Here is a 20,167-nt window from a genome sequence, read left to right on the forward strand (position 1 = left end):
AAAAAAAAAAAAAAAAGTATTTACTTATTTGGGGAGCTTCATTAATTTGTCATTTTTATAAATACCTACCGAATGCTCACTATATAGCAGACATCAGTGAATTAAGAACATATAAAACGGAATTTTCCTTTTTTTCTAAGAAACTGGAAAAATTAAAGTATCTTCCTAACTTCTCCCTTCCTTTCCAAGGCTTCACATATTTTTTTTTAAGAATGTATTAAATGTTTGATGTGGACTGATATCTGCATTAGATGTAAGACATGCTATCTACAAACAGGAAGTTTACCTTCTTAAGAAGGGATGTAAAATAATTCTTAAGGGATTTGGGCCGAGCCTGGTGGCTCACGCCTATAATCCCGGCACTTTGGGAGGCCGAGGCGGGTGGATCACGAGGTCAGGAGATGGAGATCATCCTGGCTAACATGATGAAACGCCATCTCTACTAAAAATAGAAAAAAAATAGCCAGGCATGATGGTGGGTGCCTGTAGTCCCAGCTACTCCAGAGGAGGAAGGAGAATGGCGTGAACCCGGCAGGCAGAGCTTGCAGTGAGTCGAGATTGCGCCACTGCACACCAGCCTGGGCCACAGCGAGACTCTGTCTCAAAAAAAAAGAAAAAAAGAAAAGGATTTGGTTAAAAATTTAGAATAGCTAAAAATAAGAAAACAAGTATTTTAATTATACTCAATTCTTTGCAAATCTATTCTGCAACACTAAAGTTGTCTTGGCCATAAACATATCCCTGGAGCTTCTTCTCACTAACTCTTGGTATTTCAAAGTTATTTCACGTTTTTGTTCTTGTATTACAAATGGGATCTTGCTGCGCTGCCTAGGCTGGAGTGCAGTGGCTATTCACAGGTGCCATCACAGCATACTACAGGTTTGAACCCTTGGGCTCAAGTGATTCTCCCACCTCACAAGTACGTGGGACTACACACATGTACTATTGTACCCAACTCTCACAGGGTTGGTTTTTTTTGTTTTTTGAGCATTTTTCAAACAATCCAGAGTTTCATAAACTTTCACCAACAATTTTAAGTAGTCCCACCTTCCCTATGACTCAGGTTACAGAATCTATAAAGTATAGTGGCCTAGCAGTTGTCCCCAGAACTACACTAATTCTATCCAGCACCATATCTACAACCATAGACACGCTTGCTTTAACAGAAGTATAGCAGTTCCTTCTCAACACAAAAGCCAGGTTTCTGACAGTCCCTGGGTCTGGGATATTCATCTGCAGGGCCATTATTGAGAAAATAGGTTTGAAGGGATTGTCACTATAGGTGGAGCCTCTTGAAAAACTTTACAAATATTTTTACATTCACAAAAATAAAATTATAGAGACTAAATGACATTGTATCTATCCTAAACTAGTAATGTTGGGTACATTTTAATAATCCATGTGACCTTCCTTGTTACTAGAAATATTTTAGTAACAATTCACAATTGTTTACATATTTTAGTCACAATTTCAACAAAATATTTATAATTTCGTTTTTTTGCAGATATTATATATACCCAGAAGTGTTTTTTTCTTCTGTCTCATTCTTTCTGCAAATGTCGAGTGTTTTTTTACTTTATAATCTGGAGATGGTGACTTCTTGCTCTTTGGCCCCTACTATACTTCAAAAACAGCACTTCAGGAGGCCAAGGTGGGTGGATCCCTTGAGCTTAGGAGTTCAAGACCAGCCTGGGCAACATGGTGAAACCCCATCTCTATAAAAAAAACACAAAAAATTAGCCAGGCGTGGTGGTGCCATTGCACTCCAGCCTGGGCAACAGAGTGAGACCCTGTCTCAAAAACAGAAAAAGAAAAAAAAAAAGTATTAAATACCCTTTTTTTCCAATACAGATAGCCTGTTAAGGACAAACCTGAAAAATATTAATATTCAAAGGCACTGCTAACAGAACCAACTAATGGCAGTCTGTTGCAGTTACAAGGTTCACATTATTTTTCTTATTTATTTTTGATTGTTCAATCTAGGTAATGTAACTTATAATTCAGAAATCCAGATTAAATGAGCACAATGCATGCCAAGTAAATTTAAATGTCAATCTCTGAGGTAAGGGGATAGAAGGAGACAAATACAAATTAGGAATGTATATTTATTTATTTATTTATTATTATTTTTTTGAGACAGAGTCTCGCTCAGTTGCCCAGGCTGGAGTGCAATGGCACAATCTCAGTTCACTGCAACCTCCGCCTCTGGGTGCAAGTGATTCTCCTGCCTCAGTCTCCCAAGTAGCTGGGATTACAGGCACACACCACCACACCCAGCTAATTTTTTTGTGTTTTTAGTAGAGACAGGGTTTCACCATATTGCCCAGGCTGGTTTCGAACTCCTGAGCTCAAGCAATCCACCTGCCTCGGCCTCCCAAAGTGCTGGGATTACAGGCGTGAGGCACCGCCCCAGACCTAGGAATGTATTTTTAAATGTAACACCCTAGGAGGCAGTTTGCAGAGTGGTTAAGAACACAGACCCTAGAGCCAGAATGTCTGTTTGAATTTAGCTTCATCTTTCATTGACTGTGCAACTTTTGAGTACATTCTTATTTTTTCTTCAGCTTCCTCATCTGTAAAGTGGAGGATAGTTTTTCCCTCACATGGCTGTTACAAAGACTAAATTAGTTTATTTTAAAAAACACTTAGAACAGTGCCTGGCAATAATAAGCACTACATAAATGTCAATTACTATTAGTTACTCAAAATTATAGTAATTAATTGGTTAAGGCTCCAGAAATATGTCAGTTTTTAGAAAAATAAGTTTTTGTTAATGTTTCTGATTTTTAAAAGATCACAAATGCGGTTTGGATTAGTCTAAGGAAAAATATTTTGTTTAATAACTGATTAATGAGTTAAGAACTCATTTTGTATGACCCAGTACAGAATGGGAAATTCACTAACAGAAGACGTCCAGCTGGCATAAAAAAAAAACATTAAAGAAAATCTTAAGCATAACGTTAATCTCAACTCTGAAACACAAGCTTTACATTATTATTCTCAGTTCTTGAGTTCCTGGCATATCTTGGAAGCAGACAGACTCTTTTTTGAAGTAGTCATTCTTACTGCTTTTGACTTAGATAAATGACCTTGAGAAACTATTTTTGGCTTTGTTTGTGATTGTTATTTAAAGCGATAGCTGTGAAAGAGTGTCAAAACATCTTTAACGTTGTGCTTTTCAAAAAGAGGATAATTCCTTTGAAAGTAATAATGAATGGGTATTAGAATCCCAGATATCAGAAGGAAAAGCGAGCTGATGGATGGCGTTAATCTGCCAAGACAGGGAAGTCTGTTTCGGGAGCTAACCAGTTGTGCTAACTTCATTCTGCTGAGTTGCTAGGATGGGGGCAAAGTGCACCGGGCAGCGCCCCAGCAGATTACTTTTCCAGCCAGGAAAGACTATGGCCCTGCTGCCTCTCTACAGTAATGTCCAATTCACGGCCATTTAGCGTCTAGCTTTTTACTGAAGATGTGACTGACCTGAATGGCCTAAATGTTTACTACATATATGATACATGTACTTCTTTTAATAATATTTCTGAACAAAACTTTTATAACAACTAATTTTTCTATTTTATGTCTATAACATGCATTATGGCAGCTTATATCCAATGTGGAGATAAATGACACACACAAAAAAGGGCAAATCTGCATTTTGAATTGAGAGCTTGTTTAAGAGGATTATAGCATTAATTATAAGAGTTAGAAAGAATTTGAGAGGCAGTGTTAAAGCAAAATAAATATGGCCTGAGAAGGACTCTGTACTTCCGTATTTGAATCCTTGTGTACCAACTGTAACCTAGGTTCATAGGCAGACAAGCTTGAAAACCTAATTTAGGGGTATGCAGCTGTAACAATAGCTGAGTCTTGGCCAATCCAGCGGCCATACTTCAACCAGTCATACACCGCTGATTGTTCAAACTGTGTCCAAATAAGGCAAACGCCCACCTGTAACCAATGCAGCTCTTCCTGTACCTCACTGCCAATTTCTGTACGTCACTTCCCTCCTTTTGTCTAAAGATTTGTTCTGACCACGAGGCATCCCTGGAGTCTCCCTGAATCTGCTGTGATTCTGGGGGCTGCCCAGTCGTTCATTGCTCAGTTTAACTCCTTTAAATTTAGTTCAGCTGAAGTTTTTCTTTTAACAGGAATCAGACTGGTAAGCCTTGAATCCTGTTTATCTCCTGCTCATCTGAAGTTGTAAAGTTTAGTACCTCTAGGCCTATTTCTTCACCTATAAAATGGGGACAATACTGACCTTGAAATCTTGAAATAATTCAACTATATATATATATGAACGGTAGAAAAATTTTGTCTCTCCAACATTCTGTTCAAATTCTTACCACCCGCCCCGCCCCCAGCACTTACCGTTGCGGGGGAGCGGGAAAATCAAAGCACTTAATTCCCAGCATAACGATAGGTTTCCGTAAAAGAAAATTTCTTATGTGAAATGATTACCAACAATGTACTGTATACGCAATGGGGGAAAGGACCAACCCTCAATCAGTTTAATAATCACCTTGGTTATTAATTCTACGGTAACAATTTCAACGTACAAAACTTTCCCTTAGTATTGTAATGAAAGCACCATTTGTATAGATAGTAAAACAGAACCAGGAACCTGAAAAATTCCCCTCATTGCATAGATAGAAATCCTCCTTAAAAAAACATTTGTAACTCGGGTCACTGAAAGTTATGTATGGGAACTCATTATTTAAGTAGTGGGCATTTTATGTCCAGTTTCCCAGGACTTGATGATCCATCCCTAGGGAAGCCCTCAGGATGAAACTGATTTGGGAACAGAGGTTTGAGCTAGGTTAATTCTAGAGGTCGTCCCAGACATTTCCGGACGCCAAGTGGTATCTTACTTTTTTTTTTTTTGGAGTCTCTGTTCCCAGGCTGGAGCGCAGTGGCGCGATCTAGGCTCACTGTAACCTCCGCCTCCCGGGTTTAAGTGATTCTCATGCCACAACCTCCTGAGTGGCTGGGATCACAGGTGTGCACCACCGCACCCGGCTAATTTTTGTATTTTTAGTAGAGACGGGGTTTCACCGTGTTTGCCATCCTGGTCTCGAACTCCTGACCTCAGGTGATCCGCCCACCTCGGCCTCCCAAGTGCTGGGATTACAGGCGTGAGCCACCGCACCCCGGCCTGAAGATGTAAAATCTACCACGGAAGGATGATCTAAGTGGGCAAGGAGACGACAGGTGACGGCCTCCTGTGTGTAAGCAGGAAGGAGCGGAAGGTAGGAGCCGAAGGCTTCCCTCGGGACCCAGCAGACTTCCCGAAGCCTCCAGGGTTCCCGTCACATTCCTCGGAACCCTCAGTGCACCAGACTGGGGGAGCTTGGAAGAGGCAGGTCACGAATCGCCTCCGACCCCGCCCCAGTGGTTGTGCTCCCAGGGGCCTCCCGCGCGCCCCGGACCGCGCAGCCCAATGGGCCAGGTAGAGCGCCTCTCCGCACCGAAAATGCATTAGGGCACGCGTGAGCCCCGGTGCACATCCACAGTGCAGTCACTAACAGGCATTACTCCTGGGGCCCTCGTGAGTCTATTTAGGATGTGAGGGAAACCAGCCACGGCAGGGAGACGGGGACTCTCCGTGGCGGCAAAGCCTGCTCAACCTGGGCCCGCGGAGGGAAACCTCGGAAGTCCTTTCCATTAGCTCCCCTTCCCCCAAACTGATTCGCTTCTGTCAATCCGTCCATAGAAATAATGTCGAAACCGGGACCAAGGGGTGCTGCGTTTTAAAAATTCTGCATTGGAAAACCCCTGAGAGTACTGAGGGACAGACAGTCGCACTCACCTGTCAGCGCTGGGGGCGTGCGCGAAACCGCCCAAGGAGAAAAACCAGCTCGTGCGCAGGCCCACGGCGTCCCACAGCCTCAGGCCGGCCATGCCACGCCCCCTGCCTCGCCTCCGCGCGCCACTAGCCCCACCCGTCTCCCTGGCCCCGCCCCGCCGCTCGGCCTGTCGGGTCCCTCCACGGTCCCTTTGATTCTCCGCGTCTTCCTCGCAGGCCTGCCTAACCTCAGCCTGCATTGCGCCCTCCCGGCCTAGGGTGTCGCTGTACCGGCCTCCGAGCTCCACACAGACAAGTCCAGCGCTCGGGCGGGGGCAGGAGACAGAGCGGAGCAGCGGGGGGGCGGTGTCGCCTCCGTCTAGGGACGGCGGCGGAGTCGGTGGTCCCTGCGCGATGGCCACCTCGGTGTTGTGCTGCCTGCGGTGCTGCAGAGACGGCGGGACTGGCCACATCCCTCTGAAGGAGATGCCGGCCGTGCAGCTGGATACGCAGCACATGGGTAAGGGCCCTCCCTTCCCCAGACCTAACGGCACACGGGGGCCAGGCGCGGCGGGCAGGGGGACCTGCAGGGTCAGAGGGTCCCCACGTTGCCCCGCCGTGCAGGCGACGCTGCCCCGACACCATTTCGTCTCACAGATCTTTCCAGACGCCGGCGGACTCCACCTGGGCCCGGTTCTGTGTTCAAGGCTGCGCAGCCCTTTCTGTGTCTGTCATCGCGAGTGGGCGTGTGGACCTCCCATTTTCCCAGGAACTCCGAGAGCTTCCTCCGGAGATGTCACACGTCCCCAGGCGAGGGGGCGGAGAGTGCCCTCCTGCCGCGCCCCAGTCAAAACCTACACATTTTCAGAATGCTTCTAGGTCCGGTTTTGCTCCTCCTCCTGCCCTGACTGTCGGTCGGGTCTCTTGAGCCCCATCATTTATAGGTTGAAGCCTGTATTATTGGAAGTAATTTTCCTATCACTTAAAGTCAAAACAAGGCAGACTGCAGAAGTCTGAAGTCGCACCTCAGGTCAGAACTTGCCATTTCAACTAAAACCTCCCATTGCCCGACTCCTTAGTCATTGTTAGAGGTACTGTCATTTCATCTGATGGGTCTCTTCCCTACAGGTCAAGCTGTTGCAAAATAAAATAGCACTTTGCTCCTTTGCATCTGCTTTATCCTTTTAATTCCAACCCATATAATTTATCTAACATTCTTCCTCTCCTGTCATAGCCTCTTTCACTACCTTATTTCTGTTCTTAGACTTTTCCCAGGTAGTTTCATGCTTCTGGAATGTGGTTCTAGAAGGAGAGATTCCCCAATATAATTATTTCAGTTAGAGTAATGTGTTTTGTGGATTATTTTATTCTAACTATACTTCTGCACTTTTGATTTTTCACACATTTCTGATTGTTTAAAGGACAGTGCCTTGAAATAAAAAGGCACTTCTTAATATTTATGATAAAACTCTCTCTTGCCCAGATTCCTAATAATTCTGGAAACACTCTGCCCACTACATTTTTGTATAACACATACTAAATGTGATAATTATGTAATCACCTTGTACATGTGTATTTACTTTTAATTCTTAGATCTCCCAAATGTAGTACAGATCCTTAATACATAAGTAATCTTTAAATTATTTTTTATCCATCATCATTTATAGACGATGGAGTTCAAATCCTATAGTTTTCCCCAGAAAATATTTCCATTTCAGTTACACATTTACTGAAGTAATATTTATTAAGCAACTATCAGGTGGCAGGCATTGTTATAAGTGCTTAGAATATAGTGAAGGACAACCACACATAGTTCCCGGAACTCATGATCAACTGCAGCACTTCTTATCTTTACTGTTAGACTCTTGAATTACTGCAGTCTGCTCTTTGGAGCATTCCTTTTCTCTGCCGTCTGTTTCCTCTAGGAAGAGCTGGTCAGATATACTCATTCCACTATGTTTTATTTTTCCAAAGCTGTCCAGCAACTGTCAGCTACTAATTGGATGAAATAGAGTAATGTCATCTCCAAATTTTCTAACTGCATGGAAGTTTTTTCTTTTTTTCTTTTCTTTTTTTTCTTTTTCTTTTTTTCTTTTTTTTTTTTTTGAGACAGAGTTTCACTATTGTTGCCCAGGCTGGAGTGCAGTGGCACAATCTCGGCTCACTGCAACCTCCGCCTCACGGGTTCAAGCGATTCTCCTGCCTCAGCCTCTTGAGAAACTGGGATTACAGATGCTCACCACCACGCCCCGCTAATTTTTGTATTTTTACTAGAGGCGGGGTTTCACCATGTTGGTCAGGCTGGTCTCGAACTCCTGACCTCGTGATTTGCCTGCCTCAGCCTCCCAAAGTGAGGGGATTACAGGCATGAGCCACCGCGCCTGGCCAGGAAGCTTTTTCTTAACCTTTCTGTAAACTTAAATTATTCAATCACAGAGGAGCCTGATTTGAGAACCTGAATAAAATGAAAGAAAAGGGTTGTTGAGTTAGAAGAGCATGGATTGATCTTGACTTGAAACTGGAAACACATGGATTTGGTTGTGTGAAACATTATTATATTAAATAACCTAAGAAATATGATTTTTTTAAATAAAATTGTATACTTCAAGTGATTATCTCTCAGGGTTATCATTTTGGTGATGTATTACTTAAAACCACTTTGGAATTCTTCTTTTGGAATTTTCTATGGCATAGTTTTTGTAAGTATTATCATTGATGCCATATCTGTGGCTTTTAATTGTGAGTTGACATTTTAGAAACAAATGACTTCCAAGGTAGCTACTTTGAAAGGGATACCACTCATTTGGAAATTTATGTTTCTTAAAACATCCTCTGTGGCTATGTTTATGCAGCATTCTGGCTGTACTCAAATTTGCCTTGACTGTCTAAGCAGTACCAATCATTAAAACTACAGATTCAAATACAGGACATTTGTATACTTAAGAGAAATGAGATAAGCTTAAAATGATTCCCTAATGATTCATAAACACCCTGAATATTCTTTTTTTTTTTTTTTTTTGAGAGGGAATCTCGCTCTGTCACCCAGGCTGGAGTGCAGTGGCCTGATCTCAGCTCACCGTAACCTCCGCCTCCTGGGTTCAAGTAATTTTCCTGTCTCAGCCTCCTGAGTAACTGGGACTGCAGGTGCCCACCACCACGCCTTGCTAATTTTTGTATATTTAGTAGAGATGGGGGTTTCACCATGTTGACCAGGCTGGTCTTGAACTCCTGACCTCAAGTAATCTGCCTGCGTCATCCTCCCAAAGAGCTGGGATTGTTGGCCACCGCGCCTGGCCAAGAGTATTTTATCCCATTGTGCTGGCAAAAGTCCTGAGATTCTAATTGTAGTTGATTAGGTCATGTAGCAGTTCTTAGTTACTGTGGCCAAGAAATGTGCAGGGCACTGATTGCCTTAACCTAGGTCAAATGTTGTACACCTGAAGCAGAGATAGTCAGCTTTCTTGGAACTGTTTTGATCTCCAGAGGGAAGTCTGTGGGGAAAGGGAGAACAGATGCTGCATGTCCACTACAAAGTGCTTAGCACAGCATATTCATTCATCCTTTATCAGTTATTTGATGAGCAGCTGCTCAATGCCAAACACTGCATGGTCTTTGCCATCAAGGAAGATGCTCTCCAGTTGAAACTACTGCAGGTATATGGAGTAGAAAGATGCAAATTATTTATAAAGGTACTTTCCCAGAATTTGGGAGTTAACTTTTTAAATTAGAAAAAAAAAGGATGCTAATGAATTTTTAGTAATCATACAATAGGATCTCAGTTTTACCTTGTTTAAGGGAGAGCATTTCTTAACCAGTTTAGAATTGTGTTAGAATCTGAAAATTTTGCATTTCTCTTATGTATTTGTCCCAAATAATTTTGTTTACCTGTGAATTCAGCTTTTTGTTACTATGACATAATTTTTTTAACCCCTTCTGGAAGAGTCCCATACAGTTCTAATATTCAGATCTGCTTGGCTGGTACAGTTATTGCCAGCAAAGTGGTAGTAGTGGCCACAAGTATTGGGAGTTACATGCATTGGTGTATGGGCTATTGCTTACATGTTAGAATTATGTGTATTCTCTGATATACATGTTTTCCTAAATCAAATTGGGACTAGGGACACATCAGGAGACAGTATCTCTCTTTCTCACTCTCATCTATAGATGTTGTTTCATCTAAAATAAAAATTTTCCACAAGAATAAAGTGCGTGTAAGAATGTTAAAACCTTGTTTACATATTTGCAATGTGATTGAAGTAGCTATCTTAATAAACATTTTAAGATCCTAAAGTTAGCACTTTTTCACTGTCAGGTACTTCAACATAGATGTGTGTTCTTTTTCATATTCCCTGTACTCTTCAGTTCTTACATGACTCATGCACAAGTATGGTAGCTTGTATTTAGTAGGCATTCAGGTGGCTTTTAGTAAATTGTAATAATTGTTTTAATTCATTTGAATAGAATTGAAAACTACCAATTTACTAAAGTCTCTTGTGTTTATGTTTTGGTTTAAATTAAGAAATTATGAAATCATCAAATTGGTATCCTGGCTAAATATTAAAGGAGCTAGTCTATTTCTACTTTAAAAGTGTTTTAAACGTTCAATATAATTCAGAGTTATTACAGTTTACTTGAAACTGCTTAATTAAAACTTACTTCTCTCGCCCAGGCTAGAGTGCAGTGGTGCAGTATCAGTTCACTGCAACCTCCGCCTCCCAGGCTCAAGTGATGCTCCCACCTCAGCCTCCCAAATAGCTGGGACTACAGGCTCATGCCACCACACCAGCTAATTTTTGTATTTTTTGTAGTTATGGGGTTTTGCAAGGTTGCCCAGGCTTCTCGACTTCCTGCACTCAAGCAGTCTGCCCATCTCGGCCTCCCAAAGTGCTGGGATTACAGGTGTGAACCACTGTACCCAGCGTGCTTAATTAAAATTTATACATACAAATGAATATTACTTATAAATGTTCTCTTAGGAAAAAATAGTGAATTAAATATTTAAAATAATTCAGCTATATTTCAAAGTACTTACAGTGTCCCTATTTTTTGTGGAGTGAGTTAGAACTGAACAAATTAATCCTGATTGTTGGATTGAAAATACAAAACTTGGCTGGGTGCAGTGGTTCACGCCTGTAATCCCAGAACCTTGGGAGGCTGAGGTGGGCAGATCACGAGGTCAGGAATTCAACGCCAGCCTGACCAATATGGTGAAACCCCTGTCTCTACTAAAAATATAAAAATATAAAAATTTTGCGGGGCATGGTGGCACGCACCTGTAGTCCCAGCTACTCGGGAGGCTGAGACAAGAGAATCACTTGAACCCAGGAGGAGGAGGTTGTAGTGAGCCAAGATCATGCCACTGTACTCCAGCCTGGGCGACAGAGAAGACTCTGTCTCAAAAAAGAAAAGAAAAGAAAAGAAAATACAAAACTTTACATAGTGTCTGCATTTTTTATTTAGGAACAGATGTTGTTATTGTAAAGAATGGAAGAAGAATATGTGGAACAGGAGGTTGTTTAGCCAGCGCACCTTTACACCAAAACAAAAGCTATTTTGAATTCAAAGTCCAGTCCACAGGTGGGTATAATGGTATTTTACTATTAAAAGTCCTAATTGTTCTAAATATTAAGAGTAAATTGTAACATATAAAAAAGATTCAGAAGGTAATATAAAAGCACCAAACTCTTAGAAGATCTGGGTCTTCTACTTCTTATTGTGTGATCCTGGGTAAATTAGTTAATTTAGTTAAATTAGGTTCAGTTTTTCTTATCTATAAAATGGGTATTACAGGAGCTGCCCTTTCTGCCTCACGGGAACTCTATGTATGAAAGTGTTTTAAGACAAGACATGCTGTATAAATATAAGGCACTAGTATTTTTAATGGGATCCAGATGAACCCTCTTGTTTGGTCAAGCATATAAGGTCAAACATATAAGCAGCATATACTGTTGTTTTGGAGTACTTACACTGTTCCAGGTGCTTTACTTGGATTATCTTGTTGTATGTTTTCATAACCTTGTGAGGTGAGTACTGTTAGAATCCTCAGTTCACAGTTAAGGAAACAAAGAGAGGTTAGGTAACTTGCGCAAGATGATGTAGCAGAGTCAAGATTTAATCTTCATTTGCACAATTCCAGGGCCCATTCTCTTATCTCCTAGGCTGCATTACATCTGTGGAGAACATAGTATAGTTTGCAAACTACTTTTATTTTATTTTATTTTATTTTATTTTATTTATTGAGACAGGGTCTGGCTCTGTCACTCAGGCTGGAGTGCAGTGGAATGGTCATGGATCACTGCAACCTCAACTTCCCTGGCTCAAACAATCCTCCCACCTCAGCCTCCTAAGTACCTGGGGTTACAGGCGCATGCTCCCATGTCCAGCTAATTTTTGTATTTTTTATAGAGACAGGGTTTGGGCATGTTGTCCAGGCTGGTGCAAACTACTTTTAAAAGAAGATTTTTTTTTTAAGAGTAATAGAAAACAATTTAGTGATAATACAGCACTTCCTTTAAAAAGTTTATACTCCCTTTTAAAATAACTCTGTTTATGGTTGTAGTCTTCAGATTTTGAGGGCATTTAAACTATTATATTTTTAGGAATCTGGGGTATTGGTGTTGCAACTCAGAAGGTTAACTTGAATCAGATTCCTCTTGGCCGAGATGTGCACAGTCTGGTGATGAGAAATGATGGAGCCCTTTACCACAACAATGAAGAGAAAAATAGGCTGCCAGCAAACAGTCTTCCACAGGAAGGAGATGTGGTGGTGAGTTCCTTCGTGGAGTTGCTTTCCACTGTAAATGACAAAACTTGAACTGCTTTTAGTATCTACAGCTTTGCCTGGGAGTTTGTGGTTTGAATTCCAAAGCAATGGAATTGGATCTAATGAGATGGTGCATTTTCCAGGAGAGCACTTGGTGTAAATGTTGTGCCCTACTTAACTGCCCCCTCCTTTTTAGAGCTGCCACTGGCCAGGAAAATCAGTGTGAACCCTTATTTCTACTCTGGAGAATTAATGACAGGCTGGCTGCTGACCACACATTCCTGTTTCTCTCATATTAGAGAAACCTTGGCCCACAATTGTAAGTTTGGTTTGCTGAAGCTTATATTAGAAAATGCTAGATATTTTTGAGGCTGGATATCTCTTAGGGAAAATGTTCACATTTATTTCTTGGATTTTGTTTTGTTTTGTTTTTCTTGGAGTCTTGCTCTGTCACCTAGGCTGTAGTGCAGTGGCATGATTTTGGCTCACTACAACCTCCACCTCCCAAGTTAAAGCTATTCTCCTGCCTCGGCCTTCTGAGTAACTGGGATTACAGGCACACACCACCATGCCCAGCTGATTTTTTTGTATTTTTAGTAGAGATGGGGTTTCGCCATGTTGGCCAGGCTGGTCTCGAACTCCTGACCTCAAGTGATCCACCTGCCTCCACCTCCCAAAGTGCTAGGATTACAGGCCAGAGCCACCGCACCTAGCCACACATTTATTTCTTAATTTGTTATGAAATTCTGTTAGAGAATTACAGCATTTTATCAGAAATGTTCATCTTCATTAAACTTAACCTAATTAAACTCTTCAGAGAACAGAACTCAAAATCCTAAAGCTTGATTGTAGAAAAGTTTTTCTTTTTTAGAAAGCAGAGGATAGTAAAAGTTACATGTTATTAAGACTTTTCTGTTTTTACTCCTAACTGGCTATATTTAACTCTTTACAAAGCTAGCACATTGAAAATGTAATCCAAAGATTTCTTTCTGTCTTTACCAGAGACTTCCTCCCACACTGCATATCCAAAACCCCTCCCTATCCACTGAGGTCAGGCTACTGATTGAGAACAGAGTCCTAGAGGCTCCTTGAGCCGAGGTGCCATTGTACACCGAACCTTGGGTTCTCAATTCTGATATCAAGTTGAGAGGAATCCGTGAATAATCAGAGAAAGTTTCTAATAAGATGATACAGATAAGAGAAATCCAGGTTGATTAATTATAAAAAAGTACAGTATTTTAGAAAGAATGAAGAAAGGTGTGGAAATTAAGATTCTTAATTATGGCCTGATCTTTCTTCTCTTTTTTGCAATTTAAAAAATATGAACAACAGTAAGTTTTTAATTGTTGGAAGTTTTTTTCCGGAATTTACTAAAGAAAAAAGGAGATGAAAGGCATAAGCCATTAAAAAAATCTGCTTTTCCCCATTCTTTTTGAATAGCTGGTTCTATATTTGTAGATCATTGCCAGATGCCCATAATATGGAACATCCTTATTCAAATGGTGATTTCTTGAAAGAGAATCTTGAAGTCAAGTTGATGCTGTCAACCTGTTTACCCTAAAAGATGAAATTCAAACATAAGAAAGGATAATCAGTAACAAATGTTTTTCTTTGTTGATGAACTGAAACTTCTACCTGCCTTCCTATCTCATTTCATTCATTGTAATGTCTGATAGCATAATGTTACAGACTGAAGAATGCCACTTTTAGTCTGTCAGTGTCGTTAAATTAGACTTCAAGTTTTCATACTTATTCTCATAAAAGGAGAACTAAAACTATGAAATACATGCAGAGCCAAGAAAATAAAAACATTACCCTGCCATATTAACTGTATCTTCCTAGTTCAAACACTAGAGAACAAATTTTACCAAATTGTTAACGGTGGCATGGAATAAGTAGAATGGATTATAAGACAGGAAAAGCATTCTCATGTGTTTAGAGAAATCAAGAAAAATAAGCTCTGAACATCTAACCAAATGATTATATGATTATATTCATATGATTATCACCCAGTACAGCATAGCCTGCTACAGAACTAGAAAGAGATACATGACACAGTTTATGCTTACTTTCCCCTTTTTCTTTCTTTTTTTTTGTGACGGAGTCTCACTCTGTCGCCCAGGCTGGAGTGCAGTGGCATGATCTCGGCTCACTGCAAGCTCCACCTCCCAGGTTCATACCATTCTCCTGCCTCAGCCTCCTGAGTAGCTGGGACTACAGGCTCCTGCCACCACACCCAGCTAATTTTTTGTATTTTTTACTAGAGACGGGGTTTCACCGTGTTTGCCAGGATGGTCTGCAACTCCTGACCTCGTGATATGCCTGCCTTGGCCCCCCAAAGTGCTGGGATTACAGGTGTGAGCTACCGGCCTACTTTCTCCTTATACATATAATTCTGAAAAGTTCAAATTTCATTTTAACATGCATTTATCAGTTTAATTTTAGAGAAGTCTTATAAACACTCTAATAATAACAATAACGAACACTTCTAAGCTTTTATTTATTTATTTATTTATTTATTGAGATGGAGTCTCACTCTGTTGCCCAGGCTGGATTGCAGTGGCGCCATCTCAGCTCACTGCAGCTTCCACCTCCTGGATTCAAGCAATGCTCCTGTCTCAGCCTCTTGAGTAGCTGGGGCTACAGGTACGTGCCACCAGGCCTCGCTAATTTTTGTATTTTTTAGTAGAGATGGGGTTTCACCATATTGGGCAGGCTGGTCTCGAACTCCTGACCTCGTGATCCACCCACCTTGGCCTCCCAAAGTGCTGGGATTACAGGCATGAGCCACCATGCCCAGACCTAAGTATTTATTATGGGCACTGTTCTAAGTGCCTGGCAAGGATTAAATTGTTTAATGCTCATAATGGCCTTTTGAAATAGGTATTATTATTATTATTATTTTTTTTTTTTGAGATGGAGTTTTGCTCTTGTTGCCCAGGCTGACGTGCAATGGTTCAATCTCAGCTCACTGCAAGCTTCCCCTCCCGAGTTCAAGCGATTCTCATGCCTCAGTCTCTCAAGTAACTGTGATTACAGGTGCCTGCCACCACTCCTGGCTAATTTTTTTGTGTTTTTAGTAGAGACAGGGTTTCGCCATGTTGGTCAGGCTGGTCTAGAACTCCTGACCTCAGGTGATCTACCCGCCTCGGCCTCCCAGAGTGCTGAGATTACAGGCGTGAGCCACTGTGCCCATACAGTAGTGGTAGTATTATCCCCATTTTACAGATTAAGAGAAGTTAAGTAACTTCTTATGTGAGTTAATTATGAGACTATATAGCTCGGCCAGGTACTATGGCTCATGCCTGTAATTCTAGCACTTTGAGAGGCCAAGGCAGAAGGATCCCTTGAGCTCAGGAATTTGAGACCAGGCTGGGAAACATAGTGAGACCCCATCTCTATAAATAAATAAGTAAATAAAATTTAAAAAGAAAATTAGCTGGGCAGAGTGGCATGCCGCTGTAGTTCCAACTACTTGGAAGGCTGAGGTGAGAGAAACGCTTCATCCCAGGAGATAAAGGCGGCAGTGAGCCATGATCCTGCCGCTGCACTCCACCCAGCCTGGGCCACAGAGCAAGACCTTGTCTCAAAAACAAAGACAAAAACCAAGATCGTACCTGAAGCAGTCTAATTTCAGAATCTGTTCACTAACCTGCACACAATTATTCATGAAGACATAGAACACATAGTATATTTTGCTATTATTTTGGCAGAGTCAAACCCAGTTTCTTCATCACAGAATAGATTAGGTTAGAAAATACTTGAACTGGCCCATCACAGTGGCACATGCCTGTAATCCCAGCACTTTGGGAGGCTGAGGCAGGTGTATCACACTGAGCCAAGATCACGCCACTGCATTCCAGCCTGGGCGACAGAGTGAGACCTAGTCTCAAAAAAAAAAAAAAGGAAAGAAAATACTTGAGTAAACTGTGCTGGGGGTGGGACTTCTCACATCCTTCCTCTCTTCTTTGGTACTGGGATCTTGCTGCTGCAGGCTTGGGTTTAATACTTGCTTGTTTGAGGCTGGGCGCGGTGGCTCACACCTGTAATCTCCGCACTTTGGGAGGCCAAGGCAGGCAGATCATTTGAGGTCAGGAGTTCAAGACCAGCCTGATCAACATGGTGAACCGCCATCTTCTACTAAAAATACAAGAATTAGCCAGGCATGGTGGCGGGCGCCTGTAATCCCAGCTACTCGGGAGGCTGAGGCAGGAGAATCTCCTGAACCTGGGAAGCGGAGGTTGTGGTGAGCTGAGATCATGCCATTGCACTCGAGCCCAGGTGACAGAACGAGACTCTCTCAAAAACAAAAACAAAACTTGTTTGTTTGCAGTCGACCACTGGGGGGTGAAGGTGCCTGGATTACAGCCTCACTGATCTGAACTGCTAGATTTCTGGTAGTCCCATAATGAAAGTAACATACTTTCTTTTTTTATGTAATTAAGTTTTTGTTCTTTAAAATGAAAACAGACTTTTTCATTAGAAAAGTGAATCCCAGCCATCAGTTAGCTTTATTACTATATCTAAAGACACAAACTAAAGTGAAACAAAGGCAATCTATGCACTATTTATCTTTCTCAATATTCCTTAATTATTAATAATTGTTTAAGTTAACCCTGGCTTTGTTAAGAATTGAGAATCTTTCATAGCACTTACCACGTTAGCTTCTCTGGGCTTTTGCTGTCTTGCTTTTAAAGAGAGAGAATTAAGACTAAGATGATCTATAAAATCTTTTTTACCTCTAAAAAGCTTTTAACTTGGTAGAATTTTTCTACAGTCAGAAATCCTGAAATCCTTGAAGTGGTTTGCTTGTTGGTCTATGATGACTTCTCTATTGAAAGATCTCTGCTGTCTTTCAAGGGAAAGATCTCTTTTTGTTATCAGTAGCTATTGTATAAAGTTTTAAAGAGAGATATGGTGATTAAGAGCAAGTGTTTAAAGAGAGGCATGGTGATTTAGAGAGAGGTATTGTGATTAAGAGCAAGTATTCTGAAACCATACTGCATGGATTTAAATCACAGCTTTTCCACTTCCTAGCTGTGCAACCTTAGGTAAATTACTTAATCTTTCTGTGCTTTAGCTACCTCATCTGTAAAATGGGGATAATAATACTATCTTCTTGTGGGGATTAAATGAGTAAATATGAACTGCCTAGAATAGTAGCACTATTGGTATATAATATGGGCTAACTCTTTTCTAGCATTTTAACAATAATTATTAACATCACTAATTGTGATTTTTTTTCCATCAATAGTGTACCGATTAATTTTTATTACATTGTTTTTTAAATCATTCGAGCTGTTATTTTTCTATTTTTTAACTTGAAACTAATTATCAATTTTATTCAGTTATAAACACCAGCTTTTCCTTGATAATACACTTGACAAATTTGAAACCAGGATAAGGAGATGTAGAAATGTGTTATTTCTTTCTGGAAATAAATTGTATAGAGATGTTTCTTCATAATTTGAAAACAGTGACAGGTAGTAAGTCCTGACAGTGAAAAAAACCTTTGTTTTTCCTTCTTAAGATCAAATTCTGTAGAGAGAGAGCAGTGTTTTCTGTATGAATGTGAAAGTTTTATCTATTCATGGTATGTAGTACTTATATTATCTTAGCATTCAAAATATAAAATCCAGATTATACAAATATAATTCTAGGATTTAAACTGAATCCTAGTTCAGTTTTACCTTAATGCTTTACCTCTAATGTGGACTCTTGGGATGTTACCTGACTTTATCCCCCCTCATAATCACTACTAATTTTTTTAGCTCAGTTCAAGTAGACTTCTACCAAATTGTCAACCCTTAATGAAAATCATTGTCAACCTATGCTTAGCTTTTTGTGTTTCCATACTTCCCAGTCAATGCTTTCTGACAGCTCAGCTTTTATGGAACATTTCTGTTTTTTCCTTCCTAGGGTATTACATATGACCATGTCGAGTTAAATGTATACTTGAATGGAAAAAACATGCATTGTCCAGCATCAGGTATACGAGGGACAGTGTATCCAGTTGTTTATGGTAAGCTAAAATATTTCTAGTGTATTATTAGATGTAAACTTTTGTTTGGCATGTGTATCAGTCCATTTTCATACTGCTATAAACACATACCCAAGACTGAGTAATTTATAAAGGAAAGAGGTTTAATTGACTCACAGTTACGCAGAGCTGGGGAGGCCTCAGGAAACTTACAATCATGGCAGAAGGGGAAGCAAACACATCCTTCTTCACATAGCAGTGGGAAGGAGAAGATTGAGCAAAGTGGGGGAAAGCCCCTTATAAAACGATCAGATCTTGAGAGAACTCACTCACTATTACAAGAACAGCATGAGCATAACCACCCCCATGATTCAGTTACCTCCCACCGGGTCCCTCCACAACACGTGGAGAATATGGGAACTATAATTCAAGATGAGATTTGAGTGGGGACACAGCCAAACCATATCAGCATGTATGTTACTTTTATAGCTATCATCTAGAAATCTGGACACACTGTTAATAAGGACCTTTTTATTTTATTTATTTATTTATTGTTTGAGATGGAGTCTCGCTCTTCACCCAGCCTGGAGTACAGTGGCACGATCTCGGCTCACTGCAACCTCTGCTTCCTGGGTTCAAGAGATTCTTCTGCCTCAGCCTCCCGAGTAGCTGGGATTACAGGTGCCTGCCACCACGCCTGGCTACTTTTTGTATTTTTAGTAGAAATGGGGTTTCACCATGTTAGCCAGGCTGGTCTTGAACTCCTGACCTCAGATGATCCACCCGCCTTGGCCTCCCAAAGTGCTAGGATTACAGGCATGAGTCACCACGCCCGGCCATAAGGACCTTTTTATATGGAATGTAGTCAGTAGGATATTACAATCCCACTTTGCAAGATTAAGGATAGTTTCTGTTCCCCATGTATTAAAAAAAACTTGCTAACTACAATGATTATACTTAAATATGCAATAACCATACTCCCTTTTTCAACATGTAGTTTTATGTTTTAGAGAGTTTCAAAAAGCTTTACTGAATTTAGAAAATTTTTTCTGCAAGTTATTGGGAATGATTGCATGACCAGGAAACATAATTATAAATAATATTTTGGAATTAGAGATGGGAATTTTATGTAGACTGTGCATTAATAACCTTTACAAAATTCCCTAAACGTTAACACTTTTCTGAGGGAAATAGTGACTTGGAATAGTTTCATACTGATTGTTTTGCTTTGGTAGTCGCATATGTATAAGTGCTAGTATTTCTATACAAGTGTGTCCCTCCAAGACTTGGGCTACTTGAGAGATGACTCTATACCACTTAATTACTTTAATTTTTTGTTTTTTGTTTTTTTTTTGCAACAGAGTCTTGCTCTGTCCCCCAGGCTGGAGTGCAGTGGCTCGATCACAGCTCACTGCAGCCTCAAACTCCTGGGTTCAAGCAATCCTCCTGCCTCAGCAACCCCAGTAGCTGGGACTACAAGTGTGCACCACTATTGGGATTACAGGCATGAACCACCACATCCAGCCTACCTTAATTTTTATTATAGAAAATTCCGGCCGGGCGCGGTGGCTCAAGCCTGTAATCCCAGCACTTTGGGAGGCCGAGACGGGCGGATCACGAGGTCAGGAGATCGAGACCATCC

At 40.9% G+C, this 20,167-nt stretch overlaps 1 protein-coding gene across 2 annotated transcripts in view; it reads left to right on the forward strand.

The window, feature by feature from the left end:
- Positions 1-5,928: 5,928 nt before the first annotated feature.
- Positions 5,929-20,167, forward strand: part of SPRYD7 (SPRY domain containing 7) — a 24,074-nt gene continuing 9,835 nt past the window's right edge. The window contains exons 1-4 of one of the 2 annotated variants that reach the window (XM_011939331.1): positions 5,929-6,302; positions 11,243-11,359; positions 12,382-12,548; positions 18,465-18,567. In XM_011939331.1, coding sequence (XP_011794721.1) covers positions 6,197-6,302; positions 11,243-11,359; positions 12,382-12,548; positions 18,465-18,567 — 493 coding nt within the window. In that variant the 5' untranslated portion in view covers positions 5,929-6,196. The remainder of the gene's footprint in view (positions 6,303-11,242; positions 11,360-12,381; positions 12,549-18,464; positions 18,568-20,167) is intronic. The other variant, XM_011939336.1, reaches the window with a different exon arrangement.

Source organism: Colobus angolensis, unplaced genomic scaffold (assembly GCF_000951035.1).
Source record: "Colobus angolensis palliatus isolate OR3802 unplaced genomic scaffold, Cang.pa_1.0 Scaffold101, whole genome shotgun sequence".
Taxonomy (NCBI): Eukaryota; Metazoa; Chordata; class Mammalia; order Primates; family Cercopithecidae; genus Colobus; species Colobus angolensis.